The sequence below is a fragment of the Podarcis filfolensis genome (assembly GCF_964270895.1).
Source record: "Podarcis filfolensis genome assembly, chromosome: 4".
Classification (NCBI taxonomy): domain Eukaryota; kingdom Metazoa; phylum Chordata; class Lepidosauria; order Squamata; family Lacertidae; genus Podarcis; species Podarcis filfolensis.
The window spans coordinates 49229500-49244318 of record NC_139607.1 but is presented as its reverse complement, the minus strand read 5'-3'; the positions used below and the strand labels follow the sequence as shown (position 1 = coordinate 49244318).

The window sequence follows — 14819 nt, the reverse complement described above, 5'->3', positions numbered from 1 at the left end:
GCTACCATTCAACTCTGGTTCCAGTGCGCTCCCACTGCTGGTATTGGAAGCCATTTGCACATGAAATTAGCCAGAATCCGTATCTATCCTGTAGTTTCTTGAGAAATACTGCACTTTGATGTGCTTTTCCTCGAATCAACTTCCTTTTAATTTGAAAATGTAAGCTACATTCACTTCACAGTTAAGCTGAAATGTGTACATTTTAGACAGCTGTTGCTCATATACAGATGACAGCCCATGAGTGGATGACAACTTCATGAATAGAAGGTGGCGGCTTGGGGAAGACTATAGTGCAGGCATAGGCAAACTCCGCCCCTCCAGATGTTTTGGAACTACAATTCCCATCATCCCTAGCTAACAGGACCAGGGGTCCAGGATGATGGGAATTGTAGTCTCAAAACATCTGGAGGGCCAGAGTTTGCCTATGCCTGCTCTAGCGTGAACAGCAATGTGCAAATGTGACTTGAAATGCAGCCGTGGGAAATGGCCTTGTCTTAAGCAGCTGCCATGTACATAGTCAATGAATCAACCACCCTTAGCAACTTTTAATGCACTTCATGTGATTCTGAAAGTTTTCATTCAGAGTCAAGTGACATCTCTCTAGCTCCTGATCTTCGTCACGCTGCCACTTACAGATCTGTCAAGGACAGTTGGGATAAAGTCGTGTCCAATCCCTTCCACCTCCATTGTGGTATCCTCTGCTGATATTGTGTTCAGTGAGCTGGGCAGGGCCACAATGGAGCCATCAGGATCCACTCCAACAATCTGTGAAGGAAAATTAACAAATTAATTTAAAAAATAAAATAAAGGAACAACCAACAACTTCACACAAAAATGAGTATCCCGTCCTTGGAACCCTCAAGCAAAGAGGAAACTGCACTTGCCTGGTCAGGGCGAGGCCTAGGTTTCAGGGGCACATGTAAATGCTACTGTGTGAGAGCATGGTGACTGCGCATAAGAATTTAGCTGTGTGCATCTGGTATTCGCAACTCCTTCAGGAGCAGAAAGAGTCTGGCACACTTGGGAATTCAAATGTATGTCCGTACAATCTCCTTGCTGAAGCAAAAAGTTGATGTGTGTTGGACCTCCTCGCCAGGCCCTGATGGTCCCTGATGGCATGAATGATGTTCCCATGGGCCTGGATGTCTGAGCGAAGCCAAACCAGCCTTTTCACTTACTTTGCATTCAGGACATTTCTCTTTCAACTTTCTGGCAATTCCAGAGATGCTGCCTCCTGTTCCAGCTCCAGCCACAAACATATCAACTTTGCCTGCAGTGGAAGAATCAATCAATCAATCAATCAATCAATCAATCAATCAGACAGCATACCTTTCCCCAAGCTCCAAAATGCATAGCTCTACTCCTATGCAACCTTAATTAATGGTCCACTGACAGTAAGAACAGTATCCACGCCAAAATAAAACACAAGCATTTAAGATTAAGAAGCTTTAATTAAAATAAACTGTTGTTCATTGACTACAACTTCCTGGTGTGTTTTTGCAGTGCAGGCTTGAGGAAATGGAGCTGCCCTTCGTACTTTACGTTTTGACTGTGTGATACACTAGAGTAAGCCAATAGCTGCATGAAATTGTGGTAGCTCTTAACTAGGAACTTTTAGGAACTGTTTCCTTTTACGTTTGTGCAATTATCACTGCATGTTGGGATGGCAACACTTACATGACTTTCCGGTGAGTGAGTCATTGCTGCTACTGCTTACCAGGAGGGAAAGAGGAGAGGCAGTGGGGAAGTTGGCACCATGTAAATGCATTATTAGAAGCAATGGGTTGTCCCTGCTGGTAAATTTGCAACACAACCACCTCCTCCTTCCTTGTTTTGCTTCTCTACCTCCAAATAAGCAGTGGTGATTCAGCTGTCAGCAAGTCAGGTCAGTGCCAATGCCCCACCATGCTGCCCACTAATGGTACTTACTGAATTACTTATGGACATAGGAGCTAACTCCTAGAGGCCAAGGTCCCTTCACCCCCCCTAAAATACTTGAAGGGGTCGGCTCCCCCCCCCCAAGTTGATGGACATTGCCATTCAAAGGGTGTGTGTCTTGTGGTCAATTATGCGGGCGGGGACTTACCTGCCTCCTCCCATATTTTATTCAAGTTGTCACCCCTGCTTGTGGAATTAATTAACTATCAGGATTAGATAATTGTAAGCAAACCCATTGAGTCTTAAGCATATATTTGATTGCGCCCCTAATACATTTCACTGTAAAAGGCAATAACTACAAGCTAGTAATCTGCACCTCAACTAATTTTGCACACAGAGTAGTCTCACTGAAACTAATGGGGCTCTCTTAGTCATGTACATTCCTTTCAATGGGTGTGCTCTGTATAAAACTTCATCGAATATCACCCATGGTTTTCATTCTCCTACAAATCAGGAGAGGCACAATTCAATAGTGAGAACAGGCAACGGTGGTTATATCCACGACCATTTCTAAAGACATCTTTGTAAAACAATATAAGCTGAGCAGCATGATTATCCCTAAAATAATTATTAATTATACCATCACATTGCTCCAGAATCTCCTCAGCTGTGGTGTCATAGTGTGCCAGCGGGTTGCTTGGATTTCTGTACTATTGTCATAAAGGGAACAGAAGAAAGGGAAAGTTACTGTCAAATGGATAGGGTCAAATGCAACACTGTAGAGAAAGCAGACAGATAATAACCATGAAGTCTCTCGGAAAGAAATGCCTTGCTAGATCAGAACAAAATGGTCTGCAAGATGCCTCTGGGAAGTTCACAAGCAGCGCATGAGATCATTTTGGCTGCAGCACAGAGAGAGACAGAGAGTGGCAGCAGGGCCCTTATCAGATCAGCTGAGAGACCAGCTGCTCTTCAGCTCTTCCTCATCCTGAACCCTCTCCATTCAAGTTGAGCAATAAAAACCTTAACACTGGAAACAGAAGGAATGATGCCTAGAATGAACAGTTTAGTTCCCACCCCACCCCACCCCCCGCCAAGCCTAGCAAGATCAGAGTTAGAGAGAGAGCAAACATGGATGAGTCTATCAATAGGTTGTGGACTTCTTTGTTTTACTCCTACAGCCAAATGCCTGAAAGAAGGGTAAGCAAACTATGTTTACTAAGAAACTGTGACTTTTTTTTAAAGGTACGCATTAGAAATCACATATTTTTGAATCACAGGCTAGTGTCAACAAATTAAATGGGTAGAAGTTGTTGTTTTTTAAAAAGCAAGTAATTCAGTCAAAGCACTTCAATAAGGAATATATTACCTGATCCAAAATATGTGAGTTTGGGATTTCATTTTTCAGTTTCCAAGCAACACGGACATTTGATTCTGGGGCGTCGTATCTCGTGCAGGGAGTTCTTACGATCTCAGCCCCAAGGGCTCTCAGGATATCCACCTGGAGGGGCGAAAGGTAAACTCCATATTTCCACCCTCCAAGTCTTTCACAAGAAAAAAGAAATGCACAACATATACAATGCACATTTAAGGGTTTTTAATTTAAATTTCGGTCTATCTCAAAGGTCAGGCAAGCAAGTTTTTTTTAAAAAAAGTTAATTAAAAACAGCAACATATTACTCCCCCATGCCACTGCTGGTTTAACTGTAGCCACCACAAGGCAGAGTAAGAAGATTTATGCTGGTTCACAGTGACAATGCAGTCCCTATACTTATGCATGTAGAAGTACAATGTATGCGCCATCTTCCGTTGGACTGATTTCCAGAAAATGTGACTGGGACTGCAGCATGAGTTGCGCTGAAGATAACTACTCAGATCCAAGCTCCCAAATGCATCCCAACATGCTCACAAAGCTCTTCTGTGTGGAGGCTGTTCCATTCATTTCAAACAAGGAGTTCAAATCTGCACATGCAAAGGAACGGCCACACAGTTCTGTGACATCATTGAAATTACACTGAGAAATTCAGCATAATCTACACTATAAGAAATCATGGGGCCTCATCTCCCAGCTCCACGAGGGCGCCACTTGCTTTCCCACTGACTTCCATGTTCGGGGCAGTTGTGTGTGCATCATGGAGATGTGCAACACATGAAGCTACTGCCCAGCATGAAAATAAACTCTGTGCCATCTGTTTGCCCTGGAGCTCAAGGAAACCCATGAGTGTGATTCCTCCTGAATTCTGGCATAAGTGGCATTGGATTACAACCTTTGACATAGTACATGGCAGCTTTTTACATCTAATAATTTCAAGTTATCTGTAATGGTGATACTCTAATCCGGCAGTGGCTTCACTATGTTCTGTGAGGCGCTAAGGATCAACAGCCTTGCAACAGCCCCTCAAACGCACAGGGGTGTCTAGTTTTCCTTTTATGAAGCATTAGGATGGGAGAAACCATGGCAGCTCAAATCAAAACAGACTTTGACCATGGCTTGGGCCACTTATGTTAAATCAGTCAGGAGGACTTTCTCTCTCTCTCTCACCTTCTCCATGCTCATTTTCTCTGGCATTACAATGATGCAGCGATAGCCCTTCACTGCAGCTGCCAGGGCAATTCCAATCCCTGGTAGATAAGTATGAAGGAAACAAAAACAAGACAAATAGAGGAGTTATTCAACAGTAGCAAGATAAGCAGATGTTTCCAACCGCATCTCTTTCCCACTTCTAAACTGAGCAACTTTTCTTCACTTTTTGAAGAAAAGAAACCAGGGAACAGCTCTTGAAGTATCCCATTGAGGATCTTTGATATTTGTAGCCAAAGAACATTAAGACAGGATGAAGCAAGCTGTATGATGCGACACTGCATCTAGAGTCCCACACCATACACTGAAAGCATATTCCACATGCATTTGTAGCAAAAAGAAACCTGGGGATTGTAGTTTAAGAGCACTAGGTATTGTACTCTGTGAGGGATAAACTGTACTTCCCAAGATTCTGTTTGGGAAGCCATGTGCTTTAAATGTATGGTGTGGGTGTGAAAGTAAACCTGAGCAGAGTGGATCGTGCAGGAGGAAGGTGCAGTAAATTCTGAAGCAAATCAGAATACAAGAAGCTCAGTTGCCCTTTCTCCCATCTGCCCTGCTGACTGCTTAGTTAAAGCCACCCCACCGGGTTTCCTCAAAAGACATTATTATTATTATTATTATTATTATTATTATTATTATTATTATTTACCATAATGTTCATTATTATCATCAACTTTATAATAAAGTCTTCATTACCTGCTCTTCACCAGCGGGTCCCAAGTCAAGTTACGAAAATTAAAACAGATTACAAAATAGGGTAGGTTCTGAAAGCACACATCTCAAGTGTCAAAGGTCAGGGTAAAGCAGTAGGTCTTCAGCATTCACTGAAAGGTGTACAGTCATACCTTGGTTCTCGAACAGAATGAGTTCCAGGAGTCCGTTTGACTCCCAGAACCATTTAAAAAGCAAGGCACGGGTCCGATTGGCTGCAGGAGCATCCTGCAGCCAATTGGAAGCCGCAGAAGCCATGCCGGACCTTCGGCTTCTGAAAATGGTTCGAAAACTGGAACACTCACTTCCGGTTTTTGATCATTCAGGAGCCAAAATGTACGAGTTCCAAGGCATTCAGGAACCAAGGTACGACTGTATAGTGCAAAAGCCACAAACACCTCTGTGGGGAGGGAATTCCACAACTAAGTGGCTGCCACAGAGAATGCTCTTTCCCAGGCCACCACTTCATGGACTTCTGAGGGAGGTGGAACTGGTGGAACTAACAAATGGGTCCCCTCTGTTGACCTTAACACCTGGAGGGGTCTGTAGGAAAGGAGGCAGTTGTTTAGACATCATGCCCCCTCCGCCTCCTGTCTTCCCTATGAGAGAAGATCATAATGGCAGAGGGGAAGCAGAGCAGTGCCCAAGTCCTAGGCAAGATCTTGGTCCATTCCAAGCCCTGACTTTTAGATAGACAGGATGTGGCGCAGCAATAAAACTGCTAGTGCATTCGCAAAGCTCAGCAGGGTCTGGTATGGTTTCTAATATCAGAAAATTGTTGGCTGGAGCCATGGGGGTTGCTCAATTACACTTTCAAGATGGCCACCGGTTCACCCTACGACTGCGCAGAGACTTCTGTAGCTCTTTGATCTGAATAAATTGGAACGCTGAGAAGCATAAAAGAACGGTTTATGTTTTTCAAGACTCGGTGGAGTAAGGTTGATGAGATCATAAAGCCTTGCAGCATGCTTACAGGAAAAAAGAGATTGGAGTAGTCTCTTTCTAACAAGCGAAGCAGAAACAAAGGGGATAATTGTATTTCCTATAGTATAGGGCATGAAAGCAAATTGCACCTAATCCGTGTGTGTGCAGAACAAAAACGGCACAGATGTTAAGCCCTTCCCATGACTAGTTTGCAATGTGCTTGTGCTGTGCACTCAGGTTTCATTGGGAATGAATGGCCAAGGCAGCTGTCCCTCATTGAGATGAGGAGGCCGACTGGGGCTTTAGCATTAGGTGTCAGTGCAAGAGGAGAAGCAAAGCGGATTCAGAAACGAATCATGGATTTCTCTGCTATGGGGAATAATGGGTGGATTTGCCCACCACCCGGAGTTTCCATATCCTTGTCGTCAATGGAGTTTTATAGAAATGACGCTATATTTGACCAAGATCAAACAAACGCTCAGGAATACAATGCAGAGCACAGGAGCAACGCACACTGATTTCCACTGCTGTGGGTGAAGTGAGAGACCTGCTGAAGTGCACAGAGATCGCAAGGGCTCCACCTTGTGCCTCCTCCTCCTCCTCACAGTGATCTCATTCAGCATGCCAGGGCAGAACAAAATGAATAGGATTGAGGATGTAATCCCTTTGGGAAGCACGAGGAGACACACTGACCTGCCAATGGGATCTTCTCACACTTTAGACTGAGGAACTGGAGAAGAGATCCTTTGGGTGCACTTACCCAGAATGCATATGCAATATTCATATAATTATGTATGCATGCATGTATATATTATGTGCGCATATTTAAAAATCACCTTTGGGTGATTAAGAAAAATGTACTTTTATTATTTTTGGTTTCATTCTTTGCTACATAAAGCCTTGCTTCCTAAATGAACCTGCTGCCTGTATATGCAGCGGTGACAACTCACAGACATCTTCAAAAGGCTCTTAAAGCATTGCAGCCCTCGTCCCATGGAGAAATCTCCATTTGTGAAACTTTCCTATTTTTAAATTTGTGGTTGTTTTAAAATGTCCTTTAAAGCTGTTATAGAACCGTGTGCACCACTTTACCAGCTCCAAAGCACACATATTTCTTCAATAATGATGATGATGATGATGATGTGGGGAAAGAATGATCAAAGACAAGCAGGGCATTGGTGTCAAGGGGATCCATGTAGCAGAGCTGTCCCCCCATCCCACCTCTGCATTCATTCTATGGAGGTGGATGATCATATCACAGTACTGGCACAAATGTAATGTTAAAGATAAAACAAAGGGTGTCTTTTGTTGTGTGGAAAGGCCGTTTTAAAAAGCACAAAAGCTATTTGCTTCTCCTCACCTGTGTTTCCTGAAGTAGGCTCAATGAGTGTGTCTCCTGGCTTCAGAGTACCAGCTCTTTCTGCATCTTCTATCATCCTCAAGGACATTCGGTCTTTGACACTTCCTCCAGCATTGAAATACTCACACTTGGCCACTGGAATTTCACATCAAGCTCACACATTAGAACATGGACTGAAGATCCCTTATTACTGTTGTTATCACATTTTCTAAGAAGTAATTTTGTTTGGTTTTTTAAGACACTGGTTCCTCTGCCTTATACACAGAACAGTATCAAACCACTAAGAACCCCCTAAGCACCCTGGGAAACGCAGTTTGTTAAGGGTGCTGAGAAGTTTCAGGAGACCCCTAACAATTCCCAAAGTAGCTAATAGCTCTTATTGTGGCTAAAAATAAACTATTTGGAATAAGGCTTTGGTTCCCTTCTCTAGATTAATTTACCTCTGATCTCAGTTAGCACTGCAAAATATTGCTATATGTAAATCAAGAGCAGGGACCCTCCAGCTTGTGAGCCAATCTTGGACCTCCAGGCTTCCTCATTTGGTCCATGAGGCTTTGGCGGGGGGTAAGCCACGCCCACTCACCCTTCATGATGTCATACAAAGTACTCATTTACCTCCGTTTCCCAGCATTCTGCACAAATCATTTCTTAGTAGGGTCTATATGCTTAAATGGCTCCTTTTTTCATCACTGCTACTTTGAACTTAACACAGCATAGAGGAAAAAATCTGACAAGTGGAATGAAAGCAAAAGGACACTCACAGAGCTCACACTTCAGCCCATGGGCTTTTGAAATCTTGTTGACACGGACCAGAGGGGTGTGTCCAATTTTCTCCAAAATAGATGACAGAATCTTTGGTTCTTTTGGACTGCATTAGGAGAAAGAACAAAATGGAAGAATTTAAGGATCAAAAAAAGTTTTTTGTGGAGTTTCAAAATAAACATTTTTATATATTAACGACTACGAGCCACATAGCAACATTTGAGGAACTTGTGTGTTTGCTTGCTTGTTTCAGCATTTCTATTACATTTAATATTTCAAATATCTCTGTTCACCATAAGGTCTCAGGGCAGGTTACATCTAGAAAGAGATAATACTATATTGATCAACATTCACAAGATTTTAGATTCTTCAAAATATATTTGTGTGTGTGTGTTATGAGTACAGTATGTATGATGGATAGGGATGGGAGAATCTTCCATTTTCCACATTTCCATAACAATTGTGATTTTTTTTTAAAAAAAACCCCTCATGAAAATTCACCAGTGTATTTGTGAAAAAATATCCTAATGTACACATTTTGGCATGTAGTTTTTGCCTAACATACACATTTTAAAAAAGCAATTTCTCTTAGTATAATACACTTTTGTACACGTTCCTTGGCTGTAGTGTGGAACTGAAAAATTCGGATAAGTGCGAATTTTGAAGGATGGCTGTTTTTCAAGTTGTGCACTGTTTCAGAAACTGTGTGTGTGAGGTAGGTTCCACTTTAAATGTGAACCAAATTGAATTTCCTCCCCATCCCTAAGTGTATGTGAGAGAGAAAGTATTAGCCACTTTGGTCACGCCCGCTGCTGGCTGAAAAGGGTTAAACAGTGCTTATTTTTTTCTTTAAAAATGTTTAGGGGTACTCTCATTTTCCTACTCTTATTGAAATACTGCCCCTCAATGAGGCCAAACTTGGATTCACAAAATGTTTAGGGGTATGCAAACCCCTGCGTCCCATCAGGAAAAAAGTGCTGGAGTTAAGCATCCCTCGCTAAAGACACCTATAGAGTTCCTCTAGATGAAAGGGGATCCTGGCCCAATCAGGATCCTTCTGTTGAACAGAGGAGCTCAAAGCATGTACACCTGTCTGCATGCAGGGTAGCAATGCGTGCCTATTGAGCACCTGATCAATGGGTTATGTGGCAGGCGCATGTGGGCAGCTCAGAATGGGGCTGGCCTCTGTAGAGAATGCACAGTCTCACTACCAGGCTGGGCTTCAGGTTAGGGACAGGGGACTATGCTTATTTCAATTCCACGTCACATTTGCATATTTTTACTCACAGCTTTTCCAGTTCTATTTCCACATGATTCTTTTTTTTTTTTTTTTAATGCTCTCAAAATATGTATTGCAGAGAGTTGGCGTAGATGGCCCTTTGGTTCCCTTCCAACTTTACAATTCTGTGATTCTGTGTACTTAAATACTTAACTGCTTATTATAAGAATACAGGAAGCTGGTCTGCATAGTATGGGCTGCCCAGTATGCAAATGTAATTTAATAATAATAACAATAATAATAATAATAATAAAGCAGCTAATCCTCTACTGCTCAGCTGCAACCCTTTCGTGGGTATTTAGACAGTGGCGTAGCGTGGGTTGTCAGCACCCGGGGCAAGGCAAGTAATTTGCGCCCCCTAACCCGTGGATTTGCGCCCCCTAACCCGTGGATTTGTGCCCCCTAACCCATGGATTTGCCCTAACCCCAGATGTTGCGCCCGGTGCGGCCGGCCCCCCCTGCACCCCCCACGCTACGCCACTGTATTTAGATAAGTACTTTCCTCTCAAAATACGGGTTGAAAATGACCATTTATAGCTGTGTAAGCTCTGGTTGAACATCTGGAGAAATGCAGGATTGGGTGGACAGCAAATTAATCCAAGAGGTGTGGATCAGGCCTTTTCTGTATAAGAAATCACAGAGGTAGAGTTTTCCAATCCCATAAACTTGGCACTGCACAGCTTCTTAGAGAATATGTATAAGAGCTCCCTCTAGGGGCTTTTCTTTGAATTCAACGTTTTGGAATATTCTTAGGGCACTGGAATTTATCGTGCGTGTGCTTTGAAACTGACTGCCTCAGCTACTTGTACTTTTCATTTCATGTATGAGAAAGGAGCAACATTCAGCGGTGACGAGTTTGCCAGACAGAGAAGAACGCAAAGTGAACTCTTGGAGAGAACAGTTTTCTAATTGGCAAAATTATCAAGAAAAATGAACAATGTCTTAAACTGATATTAATCGTACCTGAGATGTTCCCCTAACTAAGTGCTTACTATTCTCATGCAAGTCCCACATCCCACAAACTGCTTCAGATCACAGTATCCCTTCATCGTGGTGAAATAATTCCACTTTCCCCAGCGACGATATATTGCTTAGTAGTGAAAAGAGATCATCCGAAAAAGAAGTCCTTTCTTGAGAGAATCGCGCCCCCTCCCCACCTGAGCTAGGTAGGTATGTCTGGAGATTTATGATGCTTTAACGTTTAGGACATATTGTACTTAGAAGAGATAGAGCTAACATTTTAAACAAACAAGTCACCAGGATATCCCAAATGACTTCTAAATCCTCCTGCTTATCATTAACTCATTTTACTACAGGAAGCATTCGGTTACAGATGTATGTTATCTTGCACAGGTTCGAGCAGAAAACTCTGTTTTACTTTGTGAAGTGTAGAGCTCTTGCACACCCTACACATTTAATAAAGAAGAACAGGGTTTCTTTCTTCCGCCTTCCTCTCTTATAGTTTAATGATTTTTTTAAAAATCCTTACAATGGACAGGTAGGAAATACTTTGATGTTGCTAAATTTGATGGTGGTTTGTAGATCTTGGCAGAAGCAAGAGAATTTCATTACCCTCCCCCCAACAATTTGCTTTGGTTTTGTTTTGAGTCGTGAGATGGAAATAAGCTACTGCTCTTAAGTGTACAGTGGTACCTCGGGTTACATACGCTTCAGGTTACAGACTCCGCTAAACCAGAAATAGTGCTTCAGGTTAAGAACTTTGCTTCAGGATGAGAACAGAAATTGTGCTCCAGCGGCGCGGCAGCAGCAGGAGGCCCCATTAGGTAAAGTGGTGTGTCAGGTTAAGTACAGTTTCAGGTTAAGTACAGACCTCTGGAATGAATTAAGTACTTAACCCGAGGTACCACTGTACTGGGCAGTTGCAAGAAGGTGCACCAGTTATATTGTAAAAGAGCACATTGCAACAACCAATGCTACCTTATCTGATGACATGGAAGGAATGTCTTCTTTTATTTATAAAGACTCTTCATAATTGTTCCAAAATGTAATTAATTCATTTATGTCAGATTTAGAGGATAAATCAGCCCTTTTGCCCAAAATGCTGTTTTCTCCAATTCCCTTTGTTATGAAACAAACAGGACCCCCAGAAGTGCTTTTGGTTTTTGAGAACTACAATGGTACCTTGGGTTACATACGCTTCAGGTTACAGACTCTGCTAACCCAGAAATAGTGCGTCAGATTAAGAACTTTGCTTCAGGATGAGAACAGAAATTGTGCTCTGGCGGCGCGGCGGCAGCAGGAGGCCTCATTAGCTAAAGTGGTGCTTCAGGTTAAGAACAGTTTCAGGTTAAGTACGGACCTCCGGAACGAATTAAGTACTTAACCCGAGGTACCACTGTATTTCTAACAGCCTTTTTCATCCGTGGAAAAGCTGAACTAAGCACCAAACTGCTGGTGCAGGTGGTCATGTGATAGGGGAAGCCACAGTTCTGCTCTCAGACAGATCACCTCCCCGAGCAATTTCTAAGCAGATTTACTGCTCTTTTGCTTATGCAGTGAACACAAACCAGCTACCACGAAAGATAGATTAGAGGGAAGCCTTAGGGTGCCACTCATTACTGTTTGCATTTTGAAACTCAGATGAGAATGAGTCTGTGCCACACTGCAGCTGCTCTTCTAAATCTCTTTTAAATGTAGGACTTGTCCACATTACCGCCTTAGAGCACAGTGCAGTTGTTTCACTTGTGTGTTTCACAGCACTCTCTCCCCTCCCCCCAGCTGTTCATGTTAGTGTGGCTTCATTGATGTTTGCTGCCGGGAAAGAGATGTATTTACTTTATGCAAAGGTATTTGCACCTTGGCTGGAGATGAATTAGGAACTGATTAAGGACTCCAAAGGATGTAAAGCTGGCTTGAGATACAATGCTTCGAACAGCAGTATTTCACAACAAAGTGCAGGACAGATATGGATTCTGAAGAGTTATGTGAACATGGAATAAAACGCCAGCAATGGAAATGCAGTGAATGCACAATAAATGGGAGCATTAACACAACCATAGAAGCTCTGGTTTCAGTGACTTGGATGGTCATTTCCAAGTCTCCCAGTCTAAAGACATAGGGTGTTTTTTCCCTGCTTTCCCCATCATAATAAATGTGGTTCACAGGGGGTCACCATCAACACCTCCCATTCTTGAGTAACTTCTGGGTTCCAGCACCCTGGCAGATCACACTGCAGATGTCTGCCCCTCAATTTTTTTGGGGGGGAGGGGGAGGGGAAGAGGAGGGACCAGCACTCCAAGCAGCACCAAGCTGTGGGATCTCATCACCTTTTTAATTCCCCACAATGTCCTTGACCAAGCATCACCTTGGAGCACAGTGAGGAATTAAAAGGCCCAGTCACGCAGGAATACTTGGGAAACTGCCACCACTGGCAGTTAAGCCTACCTGGGCTCACTGACAGAGGATTAAAGGTAAAGGTAAAGGGACCCCTGACCATTAGGTCCAGTCGTGGCCAACTCTGGGGATGTGGCATTCATCTTGCTTTATTGGCCGAGGGAGCTTCCGGGTCATGTGGCCAGCATGACTAACCAGCATGGCAAACCAGAACAGCGCACGGAAACGCCATTTATCTTCCCACCGGAGCGCTACCTATTTATCTACTTGCACTTTGACGTGCTTTGGAACTGCTAGGTTGGCAGGAGCTGGGACCAAGCAACAGGAGCTCACCCTGTCGCAGGGATTTGAACCGCCGACCTTCTGATTGGCAAGTCCTAGGCTCTGTGGTTTAACCCACAGCGCCACCCGCGTCCCCTGACAGAGGAGTAGGCCCACCCAAAGATACTCTGACCAGGGCCCTCAAACCTGAAGAAAGCCTTGGGGGACCAACGTGCAATGGAAATCATGTATGTTCATTATGGGAATCTGAAAAAGGTTCCTGGGACACTTCGCAATGTCTTCATTTTGTAATTCAAAAGCTGAGAACCAACAAAGAATAAGAAGCCACCGTGTGGCTCATCGAAATTAGGCTCATAAGGAAATGACCAGAACATTAGTATAGTACCAACCTGGTGCCATCCAGATGTGATGCAAATGATTGTCCAAAACATCTGGAAGGTACCAGGTTGCCAAAGGCTTATACAGGTGATTATGCATTTGGTTTACTCAGATGTTTAACCAGATGTACATGTACATATTATACAGATAGATGTACAGGTATAGAATATATGTGTGCAGCTTAAGTACTGTGTAGCATGCTGAACAATTGAATATCAATGATGAAAATATTGTAGCTAAAAAAAAAGAGAGTGGGGGGTTGGAGGGAGGGAATCTAGGAGTGGGGAGTGGGAATAAGGGACTGTACTGTTCGCTAGTAATAGTGTGAAAATCCTAATAAACTAGATTGGGGGGAAAGCATGAAAACCACATGCTGAATCTCTGATCTGAAACTATGCTGGAATATGCTCACAATACCACTTATGAACCTCTGCTTTGTGATTCATAGAATATATATTTAGGAGGAACCTCTCAAGGTGGGAGTGGACATTGAGAGGAAATTTTTAAAATTCTAAATGCTACTTACATAGGTACACAGCTGTGAGGTGACTCTGAGATGGGTTTTCCTGGTTTCCATGTACATCTGCTGGGCAAATTAGGACGAATCCATGTGTTGCTGTTGTTAGTTTTGGTCTCTGGGTTTTCGATATCTCCATTGAGGAAAGGGCAGACCCTGATGGTTTTGTTGGATGTGAACACAGAAGCCATCATCACCTACAAAAAGAGAGGAAATTGGCGGAAGCATATGGATAAACAAGTTCAGTTCTTCAACTATAATGGGGGGGTTGAAGTGTCAGATATGTGCTTATTGATGTATTTGTTACAATTTCTGCCATGCTGTCTTTGAAAAAGGAAGCAGTAAATTATTATTTTTCTAAAATAGCTGAACATTAATGAATGTGACCAGGCCCATCAAGCTCACAAGCCAGAAATTCAAGCCTAGACTCTGGCAAATCTCTATGGAACTCAATTGCATGGCAGCCACAGAGAATTGCCATCCTGTCAAATCACTTCAGATCTTCACATTTGCTATGAGTTTCCTCTCTACAATACAGAGCCCTGTGGCACCTTAAAGACAAACAAATTTATTGTGTATAAGCTTCTGTAGACTACAATCGACTTCATCAAATTCATTAAGTGATAACCCAGAAGCACAAACTCTGGGGGGTTTTTTTGGGGGGGGGCAGAGATTGTAAACACTAACAGTGAGGCCAAAGAGAAGTGAAATGCAAAAAGTAACAGGATGGTCATAATTACATAATTAACACTAATTATTCACAAAACAGTTGTTGATAATCTAGACATCC

General features: G+C 42.9%; 1 protein-coding gene across 7 annotated transcripts in view; it reads right to left on the bottom strand.

The window, feature by feature from the left end:
- LOC310761779 (cystathionine beta-synthase-like) overlaps positions 1-14819 on the bottom strand; it is a 30420-nt gene that overhangs the window by 7670 nt on the left and 7931 nt on the right. For all 7 annotated transcript variants that reach the window (XM_083611943.1, XM_083611946.1, XM_083611944.1 and 4 more), the window contains exons 2-9: positions 14039-14226; positions 8219-8325; positions 7458-7592; positions 4421-4500; positions 3248-3379; positions 2519-2588; positions 1179-1270; positions 634-765 (exon numbers count right to left, since the gene is read on the bottom strand). In XM_083611943.1, coding sequence (XP_083468069.1) covers positions 634-765; positions 1179-1270; positions 2519-2588; positions 3248-3379; positions 4421-4500; positions 7458-7592; positions 8219-8325; positions 14039-14226 — 936 coding nt within the window. The remainder of the gene's footprint in view (positions 1-633; positions 766-1178; positions 1271-2518; positions 2589-3247; positions 3380-4420; positions 4501-7457; positions 7593-8218; positions 8326-14038; positions 14227-14819) is intronic.